Consider the following 21,252-nt stretch of genomic DNA (forward strand, 5'->3'; position numbering starts at 1 on the left):
CAGTTACATTATATACTAAGTGCTTAATAAATGCTTTTTTCATTCATTCATTCTGGGTGTCCTATGGGAACTTTCTTCTGTACCAGGTTGTTCATCCTTCTTTCTCTAAGAAGACCAATGACATCATGAGGGTGATATATCTTGACTTGTGTGTGAATTGAAGCAGGAAAGTTTAACTGGTCTGTACCAAAAAATCTCCCTGATAACTACAAGTGAAGCAGCTGGATGGTCCTGGGTTTAAAGAGTCCTGACTACTCTTCCTGCTTTTATTTTATAGCTGCAGGTGCAAAGCAAATCTGTTAAGAAAGAGATAAAAGAGTCCAAACAACAGGAAAATAGATCAGTTCCTAGGGGGAATTCTGAAATACTGCAGGGTTGGCTGCTGAAAGGAAATGAAATAACCGTCTAGACTGAGCTACAGGTTTAGTGGAGACACATCAGCCTCGTTGTCTAATAGAGCAGGCTAAATCTACACAGATTAAATCTGCAGAAGTGAAAGTAAAAGGTCGGGTCTGAAGTTCTGTGATTGGGAATCTCAAAGCATAATTAGCTTAATCATCCTCTTCTCCCTTCTGCAAGACTTTTTGTAGAATTTAAGTGGGGAAAGAAGAAAAGAAAAACCTAAATCAAAACTTAATAAGAAAGTTTATAACAAGAAAAAATCAACAATAAGGAAAAGGTAATGATAACAACTTAAAACTCTGAGAGGACAAAATGTGCATGACTGACTGCTGAGGTCTCTGTTCTCTCTTCCCCTCTGTTTATAATCCTCCTATCTTGCAGATTAGTTTGAACTATTACATCAACTGGATGTTGAGCAAGTGTTCTTAATCTTGGGTCTATGAACTTTAAGAACTGATAACTATTTCAAAATAATTGGTTTTCAATGAATACTATTCATCCCCAGAGAAAGAACTGATGGTGTCTGACTACAGATCGAAGCATACTTTTTTAAATTTTGTTTTTCTTGAGGGTTTTCTTTCACAACATGGCTATTATGGATATGGTTTGCATGGCTACACATATATAACCTATATTAAATTGCTTTGCCTTCTCAATGGGGGTGGGGTGGGGAGGGAAGGACAGAATTTGGAACTCAGAGTTTAAAAACAAATGTTAAAATTTGTTTTTACATGTACCTGGGGGAAAATTAAATACTAAATAAATTCAAAAACATTTTTTAATTGGTTTTCTGTGTAATCTTCTGTATTACATTTTACACATTTAAACACTTTATTCTGAGAAGGGATCCAAAGGTTTCACCAGATTTCCAAAAAGTTCCATCACACACACACACACACACACACACACACACACACACACACACACACTTAGAGGAAATAGAAGAGGAGATGGAAAAGATGGTAGTTTCCAAATGAGGAAGAAGTAAAGCAACAAAATGGAAAACATTTCTTCTGAAGAAGATTTAGTGACAAATTTTCAACATCCCAAAACAAAACAGTTAAGTATCCCTTTTAAAGACAGATATATGTGCTAAACCAAATTTGTAATGAGTCATGGATAAATCACATCAAGGGAAGGAAAAATTCATCTATGAGTCAATCTCCAGAATGAAAAACAAAAAACTTAGCCGAGTTAATGTCAAAATGGTAACTGCATAGTCACCCAACTGAGGAACTGCTTTCAAGTCAAAGGAGAAATCAACCCCAATTTTTAGTAAAAATTTCTAGTCTAGTGCAGGGGTAGGGAACTGTGGCCCTTTAGGTCCTCATGTGCAGGCCCTCTGGCTGAATCTAAACTTCACAGAACAAATCCCCTTAATAAAAGGATTTGTTCTGTGAAACTTGGACTAAGTCAAAAGGCCATACACAGGGACCTAAAAGGCCCTATGTGTCCTCAAGGCCTCAGGTTCCCCACCCCTGCTCTTCCCCATCACCTTCACCCCCCATTTCTCCATCCTTGTACACACACACACACACACACACACACACAGCAAGTTTAAAAAGTTGGGCTACTAGGCTATCCATTTAATATCATTTTCAGAAGACAAATACAAACATTCCATAGAAAAAATACTTATGCACACATCCCCAGGGTGTGTGGGGTTCTATTGCTGGAACAAGACACCATGCAGAGATGAAAGTGGAGAACACCAAAGTACTTTTCTCATGCACACACTTCAGAATGATAGCAAGGTCTCACCTTTACCCTCTAGTATTTCCAAAAGGAAGCAGCAACAACAGCACCCAAGGGTTTTTTTGGTTTGTTTTTAAATCAGAAGGGAAAAAATAAGAAGCAGAATGTTGATAATACTTTATTAATAGAGCCTTTAAAAGATGTAAACCAAACTAAAACAATATCAGTTATTACAGTGACCACTGAGTTTATAATTTACTTATTTTTCTATTATCAAGTGTCCTTTCTCCCAGTACAACAAACAAATCATGTAAAATTATTTTATGGTATTCATTGGTATAGTTGACAATGATAACATCAACAGAAATATCCACAGGATGAAGATATAGTTAATCTACATCAAAGCCAGATGGGGACAGACAAATGTGAATGTGATGGGGAATCAGAGACAAACAACTATCACTGCTGAGTTAAAGGAGAAAAAAACACAAAGGAAGGAATTATGTGCATAGGAGATGACTGCACTTAGAGGTAGTCAGGTAACTTAGTCCATAACCACACATCTGGAGTTAGTTGTATTTTAAGATGGTTAATTTTAACCATAGCTATGCCCCCTTTAAGATATTAAAACTATTCCCAACAAGCTAAGTATTAATCAGATTCCAATAAATTGCATCATATTTTAAATTTTCTGAAGGAGCCTGATAATTAAAGGAGCTTCATGGTGAATTTTTTGTAAAGAGAAACAAAATCTGTAATATTAATAATTACCCTACTACATTTATTAACCTAGGTGGCACAGGGGACAGAGTACCAGGCCTGGAGTTGGAACACTCATCTTCCTGAGTTTAAATCTGGACGCAGACACTTATTAGCTGTGTGACCCTAGACAAGTCACTTAAACCTGTTTGCCTCAGTTTATCCAATTGTAAAATAAACTGCAGAAGGAAACAGCAAACTGCTGCAGTATTTTTGCCAAGAAAACCCTAAATGAGGTCACAAAGAGTCAGACACAACTGAAAAATGGTTGAACATTATTTAAAACATAAGGATTATTGTATACTGGATTTTCCTAAACAGAGATACTTCAGTATTATCTGTACAGAGTGTACCTAAAGTCTGGACACATAGGAAAATTGATGGCAGTGTGGAGTTATTGCATCAAGTTCACATGAATCTTGCGAATGATGGATATCATACTGAAGATGTCATTTGTTAATATTCCAATTAATGTGGTTGAAAATTTCATTAATTTCATTTCTTGAAAATATGCATTTTTGTCTATGTGCCCAGACTTTAGGAACACCCTGTATAATACAACTAGTTGAAGGAAGGAAGGAAGGAAAGAAAGAAGCACTACAGTACCTGGCACATAGTAGGAACTTAATAAAGGTTTGACTGATTGACATTTGCTAGTTAGCTCCAAGGTTACATTAAATTGAACTGAAATTAATATAATTTGCCATAATTCTGGCAATACTGCTGTCATGAGTAGTAGGTCTTTTTTGTTGTTGTTATTGCATACTCTCATGGTGCTGAAATCAGACCAAAAAAAGAGGAAGAAACAAGATGCCAATGTGGTAGCAGCCTGCTAAAACATCACTAATAACGAGCTGTGAATTGGTCCAACCTTTCAGGAAAGCAATTTAGGAATTACGTTTTTAAAAAAAGTGGCTAAAATGTCCACGCATTTTGACCCAAGGATCTCATTGCCAGGTATGTAACTGATACACGTCAAAGACAGAAAGGTCCTATCTATACCAAAACAGTCAAAGAAGAATCTTTGGTGGCATTAAAGAATTGGAAACAGAGTGAGCATCCATTGACTAGGGAATGGACTAACAAATTGTGGCACATGAACATAATGGGGTATTATTGCATCATAAAAAACAATGAATATTAAGAATTGTGGGAAATTTTATATGAACTGATTCCAAGTAAATTAAACAGGGGCAAGAAAATAATATACATGATGAGTACAACAGTGTAAAAAACAAAGAATAACTGATGTCCCAAGTTGGCCCCAAGGCAAGAGAATACATGTCCCTCCTTGCATTCCAATAGTAGAGCACTATGGATGCGGAATATTGTACATGCTGTTAGGTATGGTAAATATGTTTATTGCTTTTGTTGAATTTTTTAAAAAATTAATCTTTGTCATAAGGAAAGGATCACTGGCTAAGAAGGAAGGGCGGAATACATTTAGAAATGAATATGATATAAAAAGAAAATGAATCCATTTTTAAAATTAAAAATAAACAATAAAAAAGAAAATAGCAGTAGTGGAACAATTCAATGTCATAAATTCATAGCATTTTAAACTTAAGGGGACTATATCTTGTCTAAACCCATTAATTTAAAGAAGAGAAAACAGGTCTGGGGAACATGAAGTTAACTGGTTAAATATTAGGACTAGATCCCAGATCCTCTAGCTCCCAATCCCAAGCATTTTACACTCCACCATTATGTCTCTCAGGAAAAGACGTGATCATATCAACCAGCCTCCTGTTTTGTCCCAGAGGATTTTGTCGTTGTCTTATCTGGTGTCAAATGGAAGGCAGTGGCATATATAGGGAATAGAATTTCAGACCTAGAATCAGTATAACGTGGTACAAATGGCTACCAGTAGCCATGTTCCAAGCAATCCTCATTCAGTTACATCTAATGAATCCAGTGGCATATAGCTGTTGACAGCCTTTACTTTTGCTTTGTGAAATATCTATTCCAAAAGTATTTCTCTAAATTTTTAGCCTTATTGTGTGTGCTGAAATATCTACCAGTCCTCTTCTGCCTTTTTGAGGAGAAGTGTTAAGCGGATGAGTTGTATTTAATAAACTTTGCACTGATTTGTGTTTAAACATCTTCTAGACCCATTGGCATCCATTTTACCAAGCCAAAGTATACAATAAGATTGCGATTGCACAGGTGTTAGTTGCTCTAAATGTGTTCTTCCTATTAAGCTTTGACCTTGAGTACTATGCCAGGCAATCTCTTAACATAAGCAATCTCAGCTTTCTCATGGGTAACCTTTTTTTGGAAAATTTTAAACATATTATTTGGTTTTCAATTACACGTAGAAACAATTTTTAACATTCTTTTTAAACAAATTTTTTGTTTCCAGTTCTCTCACCCCTTCCTTCCCTCCTCCCTGAGAAGGCAAGCAATTTCATATAAATTATACATGTGCAGTCATGTAAAACACAATTTCATCTTAGCCACATTGTGAAAGAGAACAGACAAAAAAAAAGGAAAAGAAAGTTAAAAAAACCAGACTGAAGCACACTTTCTAACTTTCTTTTTCTTTACTGTTTCCTTGATAACATTTCAATAATATTAGTTACCATTTATATAGAACTTAAAGGTCTGAAAATCGGTTTTCACATATCGTCTCAAATCCTTAATTAAACCTTGGGAGAAATTTGCTATTCCCATTTTGTGGACGAGGAAACGAAGACAGGCAGCGGTTAAGTAACTTACCCAAGTACTTAACTCATATTTAGTAAATGTTTAAGGCTGAATTTTAACTCAGGTCGTCCTGATTCCAGGTGCCACCTACCTGCAGTGTAGTTCTTTCATTTAGCATAAACATAAATGGTTCTGTAATTCATTATATTACACACAAATTCTCTTTTTGATCTAACCTGTGCTTTCACTATACTGAACTTTCAACTCTATAGACAACCAGAAATTTTCTATATCCTCTTTTTCTGAGGGCTCCCACTTTCTTATTTTTTTTTTTTGCTTCTCAAATCTTTCTTTTATGATAGGTGTAGAATTGTTGTTTCTTTCATTGCTTTTTCTTCCTTGTATCAACTTGACCTTTTGACTATTACCTTTAGATGTGGATCAAAGATCTGGAGAATTTCTGAATATACTTTTATTTTTCTAGGTTCTATTCCATAGGTTTCTTTTTTCATTTTTATTTTAAAATGGTATATATGGTGTTCAAGTTTACTACTATGTGGTGGGGGGTGGTGGTGGTGTTTTTCAGTTGTATCCAACTCTTTGTGATCCCATTTAGGGTTTTCTTGCCAAAGATACTAGAGTGGTTGCCATTTCCTTCTTCAGCTCATTTTACAGATGAGGAAACTGAGGCAAACAGGGTTAAGTGACTTTCCTAGGGTCACATAGCTAGAAAACATCTGAGGCCACATTTGGACTCAGGTCTTTCTGGCTTCAGAACTAACTCTCTATCCACGGTACCACCTAACAGCCGACCACTTTGTATAACAGCTAGGTATCGATTTAATCTTCTAAAGTCTTTCTCTAGGTCTTCAATAGTTTACTCAAGCTGCTGGTATTTATATATCATCCTAAGAATAATTCCCAGATAGCTCTACCTTGCCTCTTTTTTTTTTTTTTAAAGTCAATCGGGGTTAAGTGACTTGTCCAAGCTCACACAGCTAGTAAGTGTCTGAGGCTAGATTTAAACTCAGATCCTCCTAACTTCAAGACCAGTGCTCTATCCACTGTGCCACCCAGCTGCCTTTCCTTTCCTCTTAAGTTTCTCAACATTGTAATGACTACATTTTTTTAGCTGTATTAATCACTATAATATTGCCTGCAGGTCCTGAAATGTTTTTATATTGCAGGAGAATGGATATGTTCACACTAGAACTGAGATCAGCTTTTTTGAATTACTTTATTTTGATATAATTGGTCTGTCAGTTTAATTCATTCCATGGAACTCAAAAAGGGCTTTTCAAAATTCCATTCTCAGTCTGCCCATACTCTTGTCAAAATCACTTGAGACATGAGCATTATTTTTGCCATCTGTTTCATTACATGTTCGCACTTCTGGAGTTTGCATTAAATGTTCTTGCATTAACCTTCAGGATTTTAGGCGTTTCCCTCTTCAGATTGAAGTAACTCCTCGATTTCCATTCTTATTTCATCTACTCTGAGTTTAGGCACGATGTTATCCCTTACAGTTGCCCTGCACGGATCCAGGCTACTTAGAGTTAAGGACATCATTGACAAAAAGCAGAAGGAACTTCTTGCCTATAACTGCCAGTATCTGTTTCCACTGCTGTTGTGGTTTAGTACCACTGCATAATAAGAGCAGTCATCTCTTCACTCCTTTGGCTGATGTTTCAAGGTTGTTTCTAGGCTTTTACAGCTACCACAGCCATCTCAGGGCACACAGAGCGTATTACGGAACTTTGCAGACTTTGAGGTATTATATAAACTTTAATTATCATTATCTACTGAGGAATAGGGTCACATCCCTTAACCAGGGATTACTTACCACTGAGTATCTGCACAATCCTTTGCCTTCACTCTCATTTTCTTAGTGTTTTCCCTGCTTTTAATATTATTGAATATTCTAAGACTTTCATCGAAGATAGACACAGTTTGCTGATTGAGTGAAACCCTATTCACCTGAACTAGTTTAACATATATTGACAGAGACACTCCAACGTACAGGCAAAATGCACGTTTTCAAGAAATGAAATGAATTTTTCAACAACATTTTATTTAATTGGAGTATTAACAAATAACATCTTCGATATGATTTCCATCATTTGTGATGCAAAGATTGATGTGCTTTGCAAGACTCATGTGAACTCACTGCAATAACTCCACATTTCCTATGTGTCCAGACTTTAGAAACACCCTGTACAAAAAAGAGCAATCCATTCCTCCAAAAAACAAATCTTAATGCATTGTTGACTAGTCTTTCTCCAAAATACACTTGATTTCAGAACCTGAAAGACTTAATGGAATATAAATTGTCAGGGACAAAAGCCTTTGCTTTATATACTTTTTTTAACCTTTATATTTTTGCTGGGTTTTTTTTTTTGGTCTATGTTTTCTTTCACAACATGACTGATACGGAAACATGTTTTGCATGACTGCACAAGATAACCTATATCAAATTGCCTTCTCAATGAGGAGGGAGGAGAGGGAGATAATTTGGAATTCAAAATTTAAAAAAAATAAATGTTAAAAATTGCTTTTATATGCAATTGGGGAAAAAATAAAATGTTTTTTAAAAGACTTTGCTTTCTCCATCATTCAATTCCAGATGCAGGACTTAAGACACATGTTTTGCTTATTTCCATACATCAGTTTATCAATCAACAATAATAATAACAATAATAATCTCTATATGTATGTATGTATTTTTAATGCATGATGCCTCTAACCTCCTTTGTTCTCAAAGAGGACCATGACATCAGGGAGACGATGACATGACTTCCAACTGACTTTGATTTGAGCGAGGGAGTACTATGCAAGCACCAGCCTCACCTTTCTGTTCCAGAGCCATCTGGGTCCAGGGTCCAGATATTCATCAGGATGACTGAAGATGGCCCAGGTTGCAGTGGTAGACCTTGGCCCTTTAGAGCTAAAGTCTTTTCAAGTTCTCACTCTGAGTGAGGCAAGGCCCATTCACTGAATGGGCCTCTTTAAGAAGTGAGTCAAGGGATGGCCCCTTTAATTAAAAAAAAAAAATCAAACTGGGAGAGGAAGACCCTCAGGGTTGCAGGCCAAGAGGGAAACAGTTACTATTTATATTTTTACATATTTACTATTTACATACTTAGCCTACTGAAGGTCTCCACCTATACCTCCCTTTCCCAATCAATTTACAATTACAAAAGAAAAGTCAGAGGGACTCTTCACCCTATTTAAATAAAGCATATAAGAGGAGCTGAACAAATCTGATTGACAAATGATGAAGGTACTGATTTCTTTGGTCTACTGTAAACGGCTATGCTAACAAGCATACACATATTCCTTATTAATAATTTAAGCACCCTCTTTTTGTTGTAATAAGTACCTTTTGGCCTACGTATTGGACCCCTCACTCAGGCTCCGGTTCCTTCCCTCTCTGTCTCTTTCTCTCCCTCCCCTCCCTCTGTCTCTGTCTCTCTCCCTCCTAACCCCCACCTCTGTCTGTCTCTGGCTCTCCCTCCCCTCCCACCCCCGTCTCTCTGTCTGTCTCTGTCTTTGTCTCTCTGTCTCTCTCTCTCCTAACCCCCACCTCTGACTGTCTCTGTCTCTCCCTTCCCTCGCTCCCCCCTCCCCCATCTGTCTGTCTCTGTCTTTGTCTCTCTGTCTCTCTCTTCCCCTCTCCCTCCCCCTCCATCTTATGCTGGCTTATTTGGGCAGTAGCAAGTAAAGATCCTGAAAAGTCCCACAACTATATGTGTGTTCATGTGTATTTGTGTGTGTGTATACATACACATATACACAGGAGTATTGTGAAGCTTGAATGAGCTAGTGGATGTAAATATTATTATTATTATTAACAGGCCTCCAGACTAGTGACATCTTCATTTCCTGAACTCAGCTCAAGCAATGTGAATAAAGCAACACGGGGGTTGCTGGGAAATGTGCAACAATTAATTTTGCCAGGAAAAAAAATGTATGCACAAACACTTTCAAGTTTAATCTGCATTATTAACACTTTAAATCTAGATAATCAATAAAATAATAAATCAAGCTCTGATCTGTAGCATTTGCTGATTTCTGAAGTATAATGTCCACTGACAATTTAACAAGCTGCTCTTACATGCCCCATTAGAGCTGGTTACAGAATATTTTGTATATACATACATACGTGTGTGTGTGTGTACGTATATATGTATGTATATACACACACAACCCACATGTATATACACAGTTCATGCATGTCTACATGCAAAATGATTTTAGGGCATCAAAAATGGAAGGATCAAAGAAGGCATCATGTGGAAGGCTCACAAGCTAAGCCTTGAAGGAAACCAGAAGACTCTAGAGACAGATGTGAGAAGGGACTGATATCCAGACAAAAGTATGGAGAGAGGAGATAAAATGTTATGTGTGTGGAACAGCAAATGAGCCAGTGGGACCGGGCCACAGACTGTGTGGAAGGGAGTAATGTGTAAGAAGACTAGAAAGGTAGAAAGAAGCCAGACAGTGCAGATTTAAATTTAAAAGAGATCTGAAGATCCAATGGGCAATTAGACATACAAGAGGAAGAAAAGGAGGAGGAGCAAGTTTTCAGTAAAAGACAATTTCGGGGATAAATGTGTCTTATTACTATTGAAAGTTAAGTGTTGACTCAGTGTCCCACATTTCCCAGGCTTGCTTGTTAATCACAGTTCTGGGGCAGGCTTCACCTAGTCCCTGATATTGGTCACATATTCAAGTCATCCTCTACCTGTGACCTTTGTACCTCTACCTGTAAATTGTCACATTCTTGCTACTTGGGGAGTAACTGCAATGACTTAATAAACTTTTCATTCTGTTGTCCTGAGTTTTGCCTTGTTAATCAATGTAAAAGCCCAACTGAAGAATTTTCCTTTCAACATTACTTTGGTATGAAAATGAAGTTACTTTTCCTACACTGGTACACATTCCTCCTAAAATGGAGACTGCCTGTATAGTTTTTAGGGTACTAATCCTCTTTTAATTATCGTCTCATGATAATATTTGTAAAGCACTTTGCAAACCTTAAAGCACCATTCCAGTCATTTTCAGTTGTGTCTGACTCTTTGTGTCCCCACGTGAGGTTTTCTTGGCAAAGATACTAGAATGATTTGCCATTTCCTTCTCCAGCTCATTTTACTGATGAGGAAACTGAGGCAAACAGGGTTATGTGACTTCCCCAGGGTCACATAGCTAGTAAGTGTCTGAGGCTGGATTTGAACTCGGCAGGGCAAATTCAAGGAATCTTAGTTCTGGTGCCTATTGGCTGGGCATGGAAAGACTTCAGGGGGAAACACATTTCTGACAATAGAATCATCAATAACCACATTGTCCTAACTGGCAACAGAAGAGAGGGGAGCCAGATCTGGCAGCCAGATAAGAATGTTAGTATGCATACCCTGTAACTGGCAGCTGATAGGATGCTCTCCTAGAAGAGACTTGCAGCCCACTTCCTAGCAGCACAGCAGTATCATACGAAAGAGGATTGAGAAACAGAAGTTTAGGAGCAGCAGAAAGGATCAGGAGATACAGAAAGCTTTTAGCCCAAGAGACAAATATATTTTCTAGCTGCCCAAAACAAAAAAAAAATTAAAATAGAAATTACATATCTCCTCTGTTTCCACTAAATTAAATAAAAAAAAGGCCTATGACTACTCAGCAGCCAGAGAGAGAAAAGTTTTTTGCAAAGGATTTTTCCAGAGGTACATACCCTGCACTTGAGTTCATATTCTTTTATAACTTCTGCAAATCGTTCTTCCTGACTGAAGAGCTCAGGGTTGTGTCTCTCCAGCTGCAAATCAAATAAATAAAATTCTTATTATCTTTAGCCAGAAGATGCAAATGACAAGAAGAAAACAAAATATTCCTTTCCTACTGCAGCTCAAATAAAGGGGAAAAAAATACCCAGTCTCTCAGCCTGACTCACTTCTATGGCACTTTGTGATGGATCATCTGAACTTTAACCCAAACTCAAACAGAAATGTAGGCCAATAAACTGTATGTAAAGACCCACTAGAAAACCACAAATTAATATTATTTACATTTTATTGTAGTATTATTTGTTTTTACAAATATTCCCCAATACATTTTAATCTGGTTCCAGTCACATTTAGGAGTGTTGTGAAACCACAGCAAGCCATGTGTTTAACAATGGCAGGTTTTTGCTCTAACCCATCACCAAGCTTCAACACCTCTTTCCCAGGAACTTGTTAGAACTCTTCCAAATGCAGTCCTATCTATGATCTGCCTTAACTTGGAGAAGTTATATGTTGGTCTACCAATATACTGAGTGTACCTGTCTACAAACAAAACTAAAGAGGGATGAATAACAAAAGCTGCATGACCCTAAGATGGAAAGTAAGAGTCTATAGTCCCATGACTTGTGGTACAGCTGGGCTAGGAATGGAACAGTAACCTGTTTTACTAGAAACACACACAGCCCACCAGCAAAAGATTCACTGACAGCAAGGGTTTTTGCTAGAGGCAATTTAGCATAGGTTTGCCCTCCAACACTGATCCTGGATTCCTATCTCACAGATCCACTTGCAGTTAAAAGAAGTGGTCACATCAGCTTTCTCAAATTAGCTGGCTGTTCTTGTTGGAGTCAGGAATGAAAAGGCATGAGAGTGCCAGAGGGATCTGACTTTCTTTCCAATCATCTTACAGTAACCATACTTACCTGCACTCTGGAGCAAGTAGGGTCTCTAAAATACCATTTTCTACAGGAAGCCTTTCCCAGGCTCTTCTAATTCTAGCACTTTCCCTCTGGTAATTATTCTCTATTTATCCTGTATATATGTTTGTTCATGTTTGTCTGCTTGTTGTCCCCCCTCCCCACGTTGACTGTAAGCTCCTTGAGGGCAGGACTGTCTTTTTGTATCTGATACACAGTAGATGTTCAATAAATGCTTTTTCTCTTTGCTAACCATGTAGGGTGCTCAGTATTTTGTTCTAAGTTCATGCAGTCCTTGTTCATAAAATTAATGAAGTATCAAATGAATGATTACTTTTTTGTTTTACAGGTTGGGCATCCACAGCAAATGGAGCTCACAAGGTTCTCCCTGGCAAAGCCAATTACAGGGCTGGCATAAGGCGATTGTCCCTGCTGCCCCTTCTCCTACCCTCTCCCCATGCTCCAACAGTGACACAGTGATGGCGACAATAGATATGGCAGAGGTGATGGGGGCTAGGGAGAAAAGGGCATGGCACAAGTGTCTGATAGCTTCTTCTCACTTCCAGGTTTCACTTTTGCTGATCCCAAAAACCTCCCATTGTACAAGGCTGTACTATGAGTACACAGTGGCTGTTAATAAATGTTTACTGAACATTTATTAACCTGATTTGTTTCTTCAAATTTCTGAAATGAGGTATATACATACTTTATTTGCCCAAAATGGTTTATGAATAAAACTTAAAGGTAGAGACCCATATCTTAAAGTTTTTTGCTTACCTAAATACAATTTCTTTCACAAGGTAAATCATTTAATTAACATTCTGCGAAAATAGAATTGAAGTGAATTTTGGAAAACTGCCTGGCAGAGTCTGATTATATAATAAGGACCCTTTCATCTTAGTGAAAGGTCCTGAGAAATAAAAAGAACCTTTGAACAGACTGAATGATAGTATTAGTCGTTCCTTCACTATGAAATTCTAGATAGGAAAGAGGACTGAGCTCAGTCCTGTGTCACTGCTCTTTTTCTAGGTGCCAAATATTTTAAGCCAAGAGCCTGAATTACTAAATGCATATAGGACTTCTCACCCCAGCTCAATCTCAGGGCCCCTTGCTGACAGAAGCAATGGATAGTTTTAGTAGAAGGGTTACCTTGTCTTTCAACACAAATTCAAGATCATTCTGTAGCTTCGATACCAGCTTTTCTGATGCTGTCAACTTCTCCACAACCTCTATGATTTCCTTCTGTAACCGACTATTTTCCTACAAAACCAAGTGTAAGAATTTAATGAAAGGATAACTCTTATGTTAAGATATGTGTCTTTCTAGTCTATCTTCGATGAAAGTCTTAGAATATTCAATAATATTAAAAGCAGGGAAAACACTAAGAAAATGAGCGTGAAGGCAAAGGACTGTGCAGATACTTAGTAGTAAGTAATCCCTGGTTAAGGGATGTGACCCTATTCCTCAGTAGATAATGATAATTAAAGTTTATATAATACCTCAAAGTCTGCAAAGTTCCATAATACGCTTTTTCATTCTAACCTTATAACATCCTTGTAAGATGAGTACTGTAAGTATTATCACCCTCCACCCCCATTTTATAGATGAGGAAACTGAAGTTCAGGAACTTATGTTCTAGGTCTCTCTTAATAGCCATCAAGTCCAAATCTTCCATTTTACGGAGAAGAAACTGAAGCTTAGAAAAGTGAAATGATTTACTGTGTATGAGTTGAGACTTGAGCCCAGGTCTCCCTGGATTCAAATTTAGGGCCCTGCCCAAAAGGGCCCATGCTGCTTCTCAATGTAAAATCTAGGTGGAATTCACTGTCACCCTCTCAAAAGGATACACATTTTTCATTCACAAAGGCCCCAATAATAAAGGGTTTGTTAAGAAATTATTTGTAAGGTATTATCTTGCTGTATTCTCTGAATGGGTATTTTGCTTTGAAAATGATTGAAACCCAGATGTCATTATGAGAAAAGAGACTAGTGTTTGCAAATACTGGGAAACAAGAGAGAAAACTGTCAAGTTATGTAGTCTTTCCCTGTCATACTAATGAAGGAAAGTAAGGCCATTCCCTCCTCTTCCCCCATGCTGGGCAACTTAAACATACATATTGATGTTCTCTTTAATGCCTTGTATTTCACTAAAAAAAAGTTAAAGTCATTCACTAAGAGCTCCACCTGCTCCCCTATTCTTTCCTTATTTTACATTACACAGACATGTATATGTATGTATATACATATATATGTATATGTATAGACAGACATCTCCCAGAGTTTCCTACTTCACTCTCACATATGCTGAACTGGTGGCCCTTCTCCTTGCCAAGGCTAATATGTATCCTTTATCCCATTCCCTCTTTTCTTCTCCAGCAGATTGCCTCTACTGTCACATTGTCATCTCTCTCTCTGTCTCTCTTACTCTCTCTCTCTCTCCTCCCTCCATCTAGTTGCTCTTTCCTTGTTGACCACAAATGCATACTTATTTTTCCCCTCCTTAAAAAACCCTTACTTGATCTGACCATGTTTGCTAGCTATAATCTGAGACCTCTTCTCCGCTTTTTGGTTTAACTCCTTGACAAAAGGTGTCTATACCTAATAGATACCACCACTTTTTCTCCTCTTACTCTCTTCCCAATTTTCTGTGGTGGTTTCTGACCTCATCATTCAATTGAAAGTGCCCTCTCCAAAGTTACTGATGACCTCTTAATTGCCAAATCTGATGTTCTTCTGTCAATTCTCATCCTTTCCTCCCCCCCCCATAAGATTTTCTACTGTTTTTATGATTTATTCTTTGTACTGATTCTTTAGGATTAAGTTGTTTTAGTCTTCAATTAATGATTAATTCTTCTACATGGGCTATTTATTTATCTATGAGCTATATATTTATCTAATATAATTTTGTATCATTGTGATCAGGGACACGTTCAGTATTTCTGGTTTTTTGCATTTATTTTGAGGTATTTATGCCCCAATACCTGTTCTATTTTTCAGAAAGGTGCCATGAACAGCTGAGAAATAAGTGACAGCAGGACAGCATTAAATCTTTTCTGTTCTCATTCAGTGATTACCAGAGATCAATCAACCCTAATTTTTCTCAGAGTCTATTGAAGTACCTAACTTCTTTCTGGTTTACATTTTTGTTAGATTTATCTAAGTTTGAAAGGGATACATTGAGATCATCTACTATTAGAGTTTTACTGTACATTTCTCCCTGTACTTCTATGAACTTTTCTTTATGTACATAAATGGCATGCTATTAATGGATATATATTAAGCATTGCTATTGAGTCAATATCTATGATGCTTTTACATAATTTCCTTCATTGTCTTTTTATCTTGTCTATTTGTATTTTAGCCTTATTTGAAATCATGATCATTACACTTGCTTTTCTGAGTTTACTTGAAACATAAGACTCTACTTCAACCCCTTATTTAATCTTCATCATGAAAATTTTATTTTACATAGTTATTAATTGTTTCTATAATTTGTTTTTTGACCCACTTGTTATTTTAAGATTTCATTGTTAAGTCTTCATTTGGGTCTATATCTTCTGTTTGGGGTATTTACTTCATTAATCCTCTCTTTTTCTATTTTATTAATGTATGTTTGTAAGGATATGACTGTCCTTTAATCCTAATCCAAAGGAAAGTGTGGGAGAGAAAAGGTATTAGACTACCTACCAAACAGAAGGTCTACAGAGCCCTTGTGCTCACTTCATTGTCATATGCCTGTGAAATCTGCAAAGTATATCAGCACCATGCTAGAAAACTCAATCACTTCCATTTCAGTTGTCTTAGGAGGATTCTGAAGATCATCTGGCAGGATAAGGTACCAGACACTGAGGTCCTTTTTCAAGCTAAACTGCCAAGCATTCAAACTCTACTGCAGAGAGCACATCTCCGATGGGATGGCCATGTTGTTCAAATGCAAATGTATGCTTGCCAAAAAGACTACTTTATGGACTACTCACACAAGGAAGGTGCTCACACGATAGTCAGAAGTGATACAAGGACACTCTTGAGGTCTCTGTGAAAAACTCTGGAATTGATTGCACGACATAGGAGACACTGGCAAAGGACCGCCCAGCATGGTGTGCCCTCATCAGAAAAGGTGCTATGCTCTAAGAGCAAAGCAGAATTGAAGTAGCTCAAAAGAAGTATCAGATGTGCAAATTTAGAGAATCCACCTTAAATATTCACATAGACAATTTGTGCCTGACCTGAGATACAGCATTCTGAGCTCGTATTGGTCTAATCAGCCACAGCAAGGTACACTATAGCTTGACTCTAACATAGTGATATCATTTTGGTCTCTTTGAGAACAAAGGACAACAACCAACCAACCAATCTCTCTTTTTCTATTTTGTCAATGTACATTTGTAAGGATATGATCTTTATTTAATGTTTATCTTTCTTGACCTTTCTGCAGCATTTGAAACTATAAATCACTATATCCTCTTTGATATTATCTCCTTTGGTGCCCCTTTTCTAGTCCTTCTGATCTGACCATTCCTTCTCAGTCTTCTTTGCTGGATATTCATTTATACTGTATCTGGTAGCTATAGGTGTCTTTCAAGCCTTTGTCCTGGGGTCCATTCTCTTTTTACTTTATTCTATGTCTGGTGATCTCATCAGCTTCTATGAAACTAGGTGGCAACGTGCATAGAGCACTAGGCTATAGTTAAGAACACCTGAATGCAGCTAGGTCATACAGTTGAAAGTTGATTAATCTGTCTGCTGTATCATTGCTGTAAAACAGCAATGATAATAGCACCTCCTTCACAGGGTTGTTATAAGGATTAAATGAAATAATATTTATTAAAAAGCACTTAATGCAGTGCCTTGCACATAGTAGGTGCTACATAAATGCTTATTCCATCTTCTTTTCCCTTCCTGAATGGAGCACAGTATAGGAGTGTAGAAGGACCCTATATGGGCTCTTTGACCTTGAGCTGTAGGATTACTAGTCTGTTTGTTTTAACTCTGTTAAAGCAATAGTTTTTTTGTGGAGGGAGGGACGAGGTGGCAATAAAACCAACATCTTGTCATTGGTGCAGATGGCCCAGTTTGGAGACCTTCCCTACCTTCAAGGCCAAGGTCAGCTTCTCCTGAAGGCACACTTCTTCCCCCTGTAGATACTCAATATCTGCTTCAAGCTTGGCTCTCTGTCTGTTCACCTGCTGCCAGAGCATCTCTCGCTCTATCTCAATCTCAGAACGAAGTAGCGATAATTTTCCTCTGTAGTCCTCCTCCAGGTGTCTGCAACATACAAATATTAACTCCTAGGTGAAGATTTAAAGCCCACTTCAGGTTCTCTGTCCTTTCATATGAAGCCTTGCCTGACCATGCCAACCTGTGCTGATGTCCTTCCCTGAGCTCCTGCTACAATTATGGTCAGTGTCACATAGAACTAAATTGTTCTTTTGTTCTTTTACATTATTCTTATCTCCCCAAGGAAGTTCCTCAAAGGTAAAAAACATGTCTTATGTTCCTTTAGGATCCTTTCCAGTGACAAATAGTTTTGGGCATAAATGAGATGCTTAGTAAATATTTACCAATTGGATAGGTGGTACAAGGTATATAATACTGTTGGAGCTGGAGATGGGGAGGCCTAAGTTTGAATCCTGGCTCACTTACTAGCTGTGAGACTCTGAGCGGGTCTTTTTAATTTCTCTCAGCCTCAGTTTCCTCAACCGTAAAATAACCCGAGGACCTACCTCACAAGCTATTGTAAAGATGAAATAAAGCAACATAAGCAAAGGGCATTGAAAACTTTAAAATGCTGTATAAATGCTAGCTATTGTTATTATTCAATTCAACAAAAACCACCCAATGTGCAAGGTCCTGTACTAGATGCCGCTGGAGATACAAGAATGAATAAGCCATTGCCTGCAATATATCTAGCAAGGGATAGAGGGGAGCAGGGGATACACACAAATAAGCAGAATACAGAGTACAAAATAGAATATACTAAAACCATAGGAAAGATAGAGATAAAATATTCAGAAGGGGATGACAGCATATGTAAGAGGAGTGGGGCAAAGTGAATATTCTATGAAATTTTCACGGCCATTTTCCATGGAAATTTGTCTATGTGCATTTCAAGGCCCACCATTGTCTTGTTCCTGGTTACTTTTTCAGCCTCATTCATTCTTCCACACCTTTAGTATTCTATGCCACAGCCAAAAGTAGATTAGTCCATTTGCCTCAAATATATATAATATATATATGTGATATATATATATTATATATATATATTTTTTATATATACTATGCTTGGGCATGTTTCCTACATTGGAATGCCTCACTCTGCCCTGCACCCACATCCACCTAGTGAAACACTACCTGTCCTTCAAGGCTCAACACCAATGCTGCCTCCCCCAAGAACTCTTCCCTGATCCCCCTTTCCCTGCCCCCAACCAAACTGGAAGTGTTCTCTCCTTTCTCTGAATGCTCACAGCACTTGGCATTTCTTTATTGTTTCAATTTGGAGTGGGGAAACTTTTTTTAAGGAGTTGAATGAATGGATGGGCTTGGCTGTATGCTTTAACCCAGATTCTCAGGCAGGAGCTCTTTAGCACTTAATGCATTCTCTTTTCTGTTATAGTTGTTTGAGTGGGATGGGATCTCAGAGGCCATCTAACTCAATCTCCTCATTTTACACACGAGGAAAACTGAGGCCCAGTAAAGTGTAGAACGTTCCTCAAAACTATACAGAAAATATTTGGATCCTAGGCATTTGACCTTAGAGATAGTGCTTTTGCCACTATACCTTGATGCCTCCTAATTTTATTCCCTCTACTAGAATATAACCTCTACAACTTCTTCAGGGCTAGGAAATTCTCTCTTCTATTTTATTATCTCCCCCAGCACCAAACACAGTGATTCACATACTACAGGTCCCTAATTCAAAGAGAGAAGTTACAGACACATCATGATGGCCTTGAATGCTGGGCTGGTTAGTGTCATCACAGCATCAGAATTTCTTAAGATGAAAGGGACCTCCCTCCCCCTAACCAAAGGAAATTTTGTCCAACTTCTACATGGACAGGATTCCCTCTGCAACAGATCTCACAATGGGTCCTCTAGTCTTGGCTGGAGAAAATGCTGATATGATACTACCTTGAGAGGCAGCTCATTCCACTGTTGGATGGCTCTGTTAGGTTGTCTTTCTTTGTTTTCCTTGATAGAAGAAGAAAATAACCCAAAACAGAGTCATTGGAATCTAAATGAAATTGCATTCCAAATTGCATTCAACATCTGAAGCACCCAGCAGGGTGTTTAGGGTTTATAGAGGAGCCCAGATTAAGCACTTCTCCTGGTGATTTGTCTATAAAATAACAATGCATATTCCCTTTCTCTCACTATTCACAGAATTAAGTCACTCAGTGTCCCAAATAGAAAACAGGCATAATGATAAAAAGGAGTCCTCAAAGCAATGAGAAGGTCTGAGAGAGCTGGCAGTCTGCTGCCTATGTGGTCTGAGCACAGTCCCCTCATTTAATTCTAAGAAGCAGCTAGATGGCTACAATCCTGCGTCTTGACAGCAGTCTGTGCAAGCTGCTTGATTGGTTCTGCTAGAGTTATCTGACCTGAAAATGACTGCATGAAATCTGAAGTAAAAGGCCCAAAGATTTCAAACAGGAGCCTCCTCAATAATAAAACATGAGGCTATACTCAGACATAGCTGGATATTGCAACATGGTGCAACAGAAGGATAACTTACTTTGGAGTCAGAGGACCAAGATTTAAGTTCTCTCTTTGTCACTTACTACCTCTCTGACCACTGGCAAATCACTAAACTTCTACTGACCTCGGTTTCCTCACCAGGAAAATGAGAAAGGTAGACTCAATGACCTCTAAGATCTCTTCCCCCAGGGGTTTTTAACTTGGAGTCTGTGAGCTTTATTTTTAAAAATTTAATAAACATATTTCAATATACTTGGTTCAGTATACTTGATTACTTTGTAATCTCATTTTATTTCATACATTTAAAAAGCTCATTCTGTAAAAAGATGGCCAAAGGGGTCTGTGACATTCAAGAAACCCTTCTCTAAATTTACAATCCTTTGGCTACTTAGGATGATAAGGTCGGGGTTCCGGAGAAAATGGAAGGCTCAAAACTATAGGTCCTTCACTATCTCATTGTGCCTTTAGTCCAGCACTACACAGTGCAAACCACAGACTGCCCAAAGCCCTGCCCTAAAGAGCCACAATGGACACTGGATAGATTGAGGAGGCAGTGCTTCCAAGGACCCAAAGACAAATCTCAAGTCTCCCACACTACACCTGCCTTCATGAGGCCTGAAAAGTAATACACATGGCTCAGTCCTACTCAGGGAATAGCAAACCCTTATAGTGATTTTCTGGGGGTATATTGTTCATTTCTTTACACCCTCCTCTGGCTGCTCATAAAAGATTTCTACATAAATCATTTCCTGGCTGTCATGTATCTGGGAATATGATTATAAGTGCAGTAAGGTATTTGTTCAAATAAATTGTGAGAGCACTGGCCAGGGCATCTTTATCCTCCATCTTGGATTATGTCTAACAAAGAGGAGATTATGCAAGAGGAATATGAAGGAGGGGCTTTTGTCCCCCTGTCCTCAGAAAGCCATGTTGCTAATTTCCTACCAGATACTTAAGGGGAAAATCAAATTCAAGATATGCACATTAACTATAACTTTAAGTTAGCTAATGAACCAATGAGTGGAACAGATCATTCAAAAACCATTTGCAGTTGGCCTCAGAATACACGTCTTTAAAAAAAATTTTTTCTGACTAACTATGCTTTCCTTGGCATATGAGAATTATTGTGTAATCCCTGATCATACCAATGCGAGGAGCATAAAGGAAGTGGGAGAAAGCTCATATGGAATGTAAAATTTTCCACAGATAATCTACAAAGTAGATAAATCCAAATGTAAATAAGCTATTATATGAATTAAGAGATGAGAGCACATTTGATTCATTATTTTATTTCTAGCTGAAATCTAAAAACATTATTTTTAGAAACAATGAAAATTGTTTAGAATTAGAAAATTCTCAGGTGCCTTTTT

At 37.8% G+C, this 21,252-nt stretch overlaps 1 protein-coding gene across 1 annotated transcript in view; it reads right to left on the minus strand.

Moving 5' to 3' along the window:
- The window catches only part of NINL (ninein like), a 123,012-nt gene that overhangs the window by 43,678 nt on the left and 58,082 nt on the right, over positions 1-21,252 (minus strand). Inside the window, exons 11-13 of the mRNA XM_036752359.1 lie at positions 17,278-17,452; positions 13,337-13,447; positions 11,225-11,305 (exon numbers count right to left, since the gene is read on the minus strand). Coding sequence (XP_036608254.1) covers positions 11,225-11,305; positions 13,337-13,447; positions 17,278-17,452 — 367 coding nt within the window. The remainder of the gene's footprint in view (positions 1-11,224; positions 11,306-13,336; positions 13,448-17,277; positions 17,453-21,252) is intronic.

Source organism: Trichosurus vulpecula, chromosome 3, assembly GCF_011100635.1.
Source record: "Trichosurus vulpecula isolate mTriVul1 chromosome 3, mTriVul1.pri, whole genome shotgun sequence".
NCBI lineage: Eukaryota > Metazoa > Chordata > Mammalia > Diprotodontia > Phalangeridae > Trichosurus > Trichosurus vulpecula.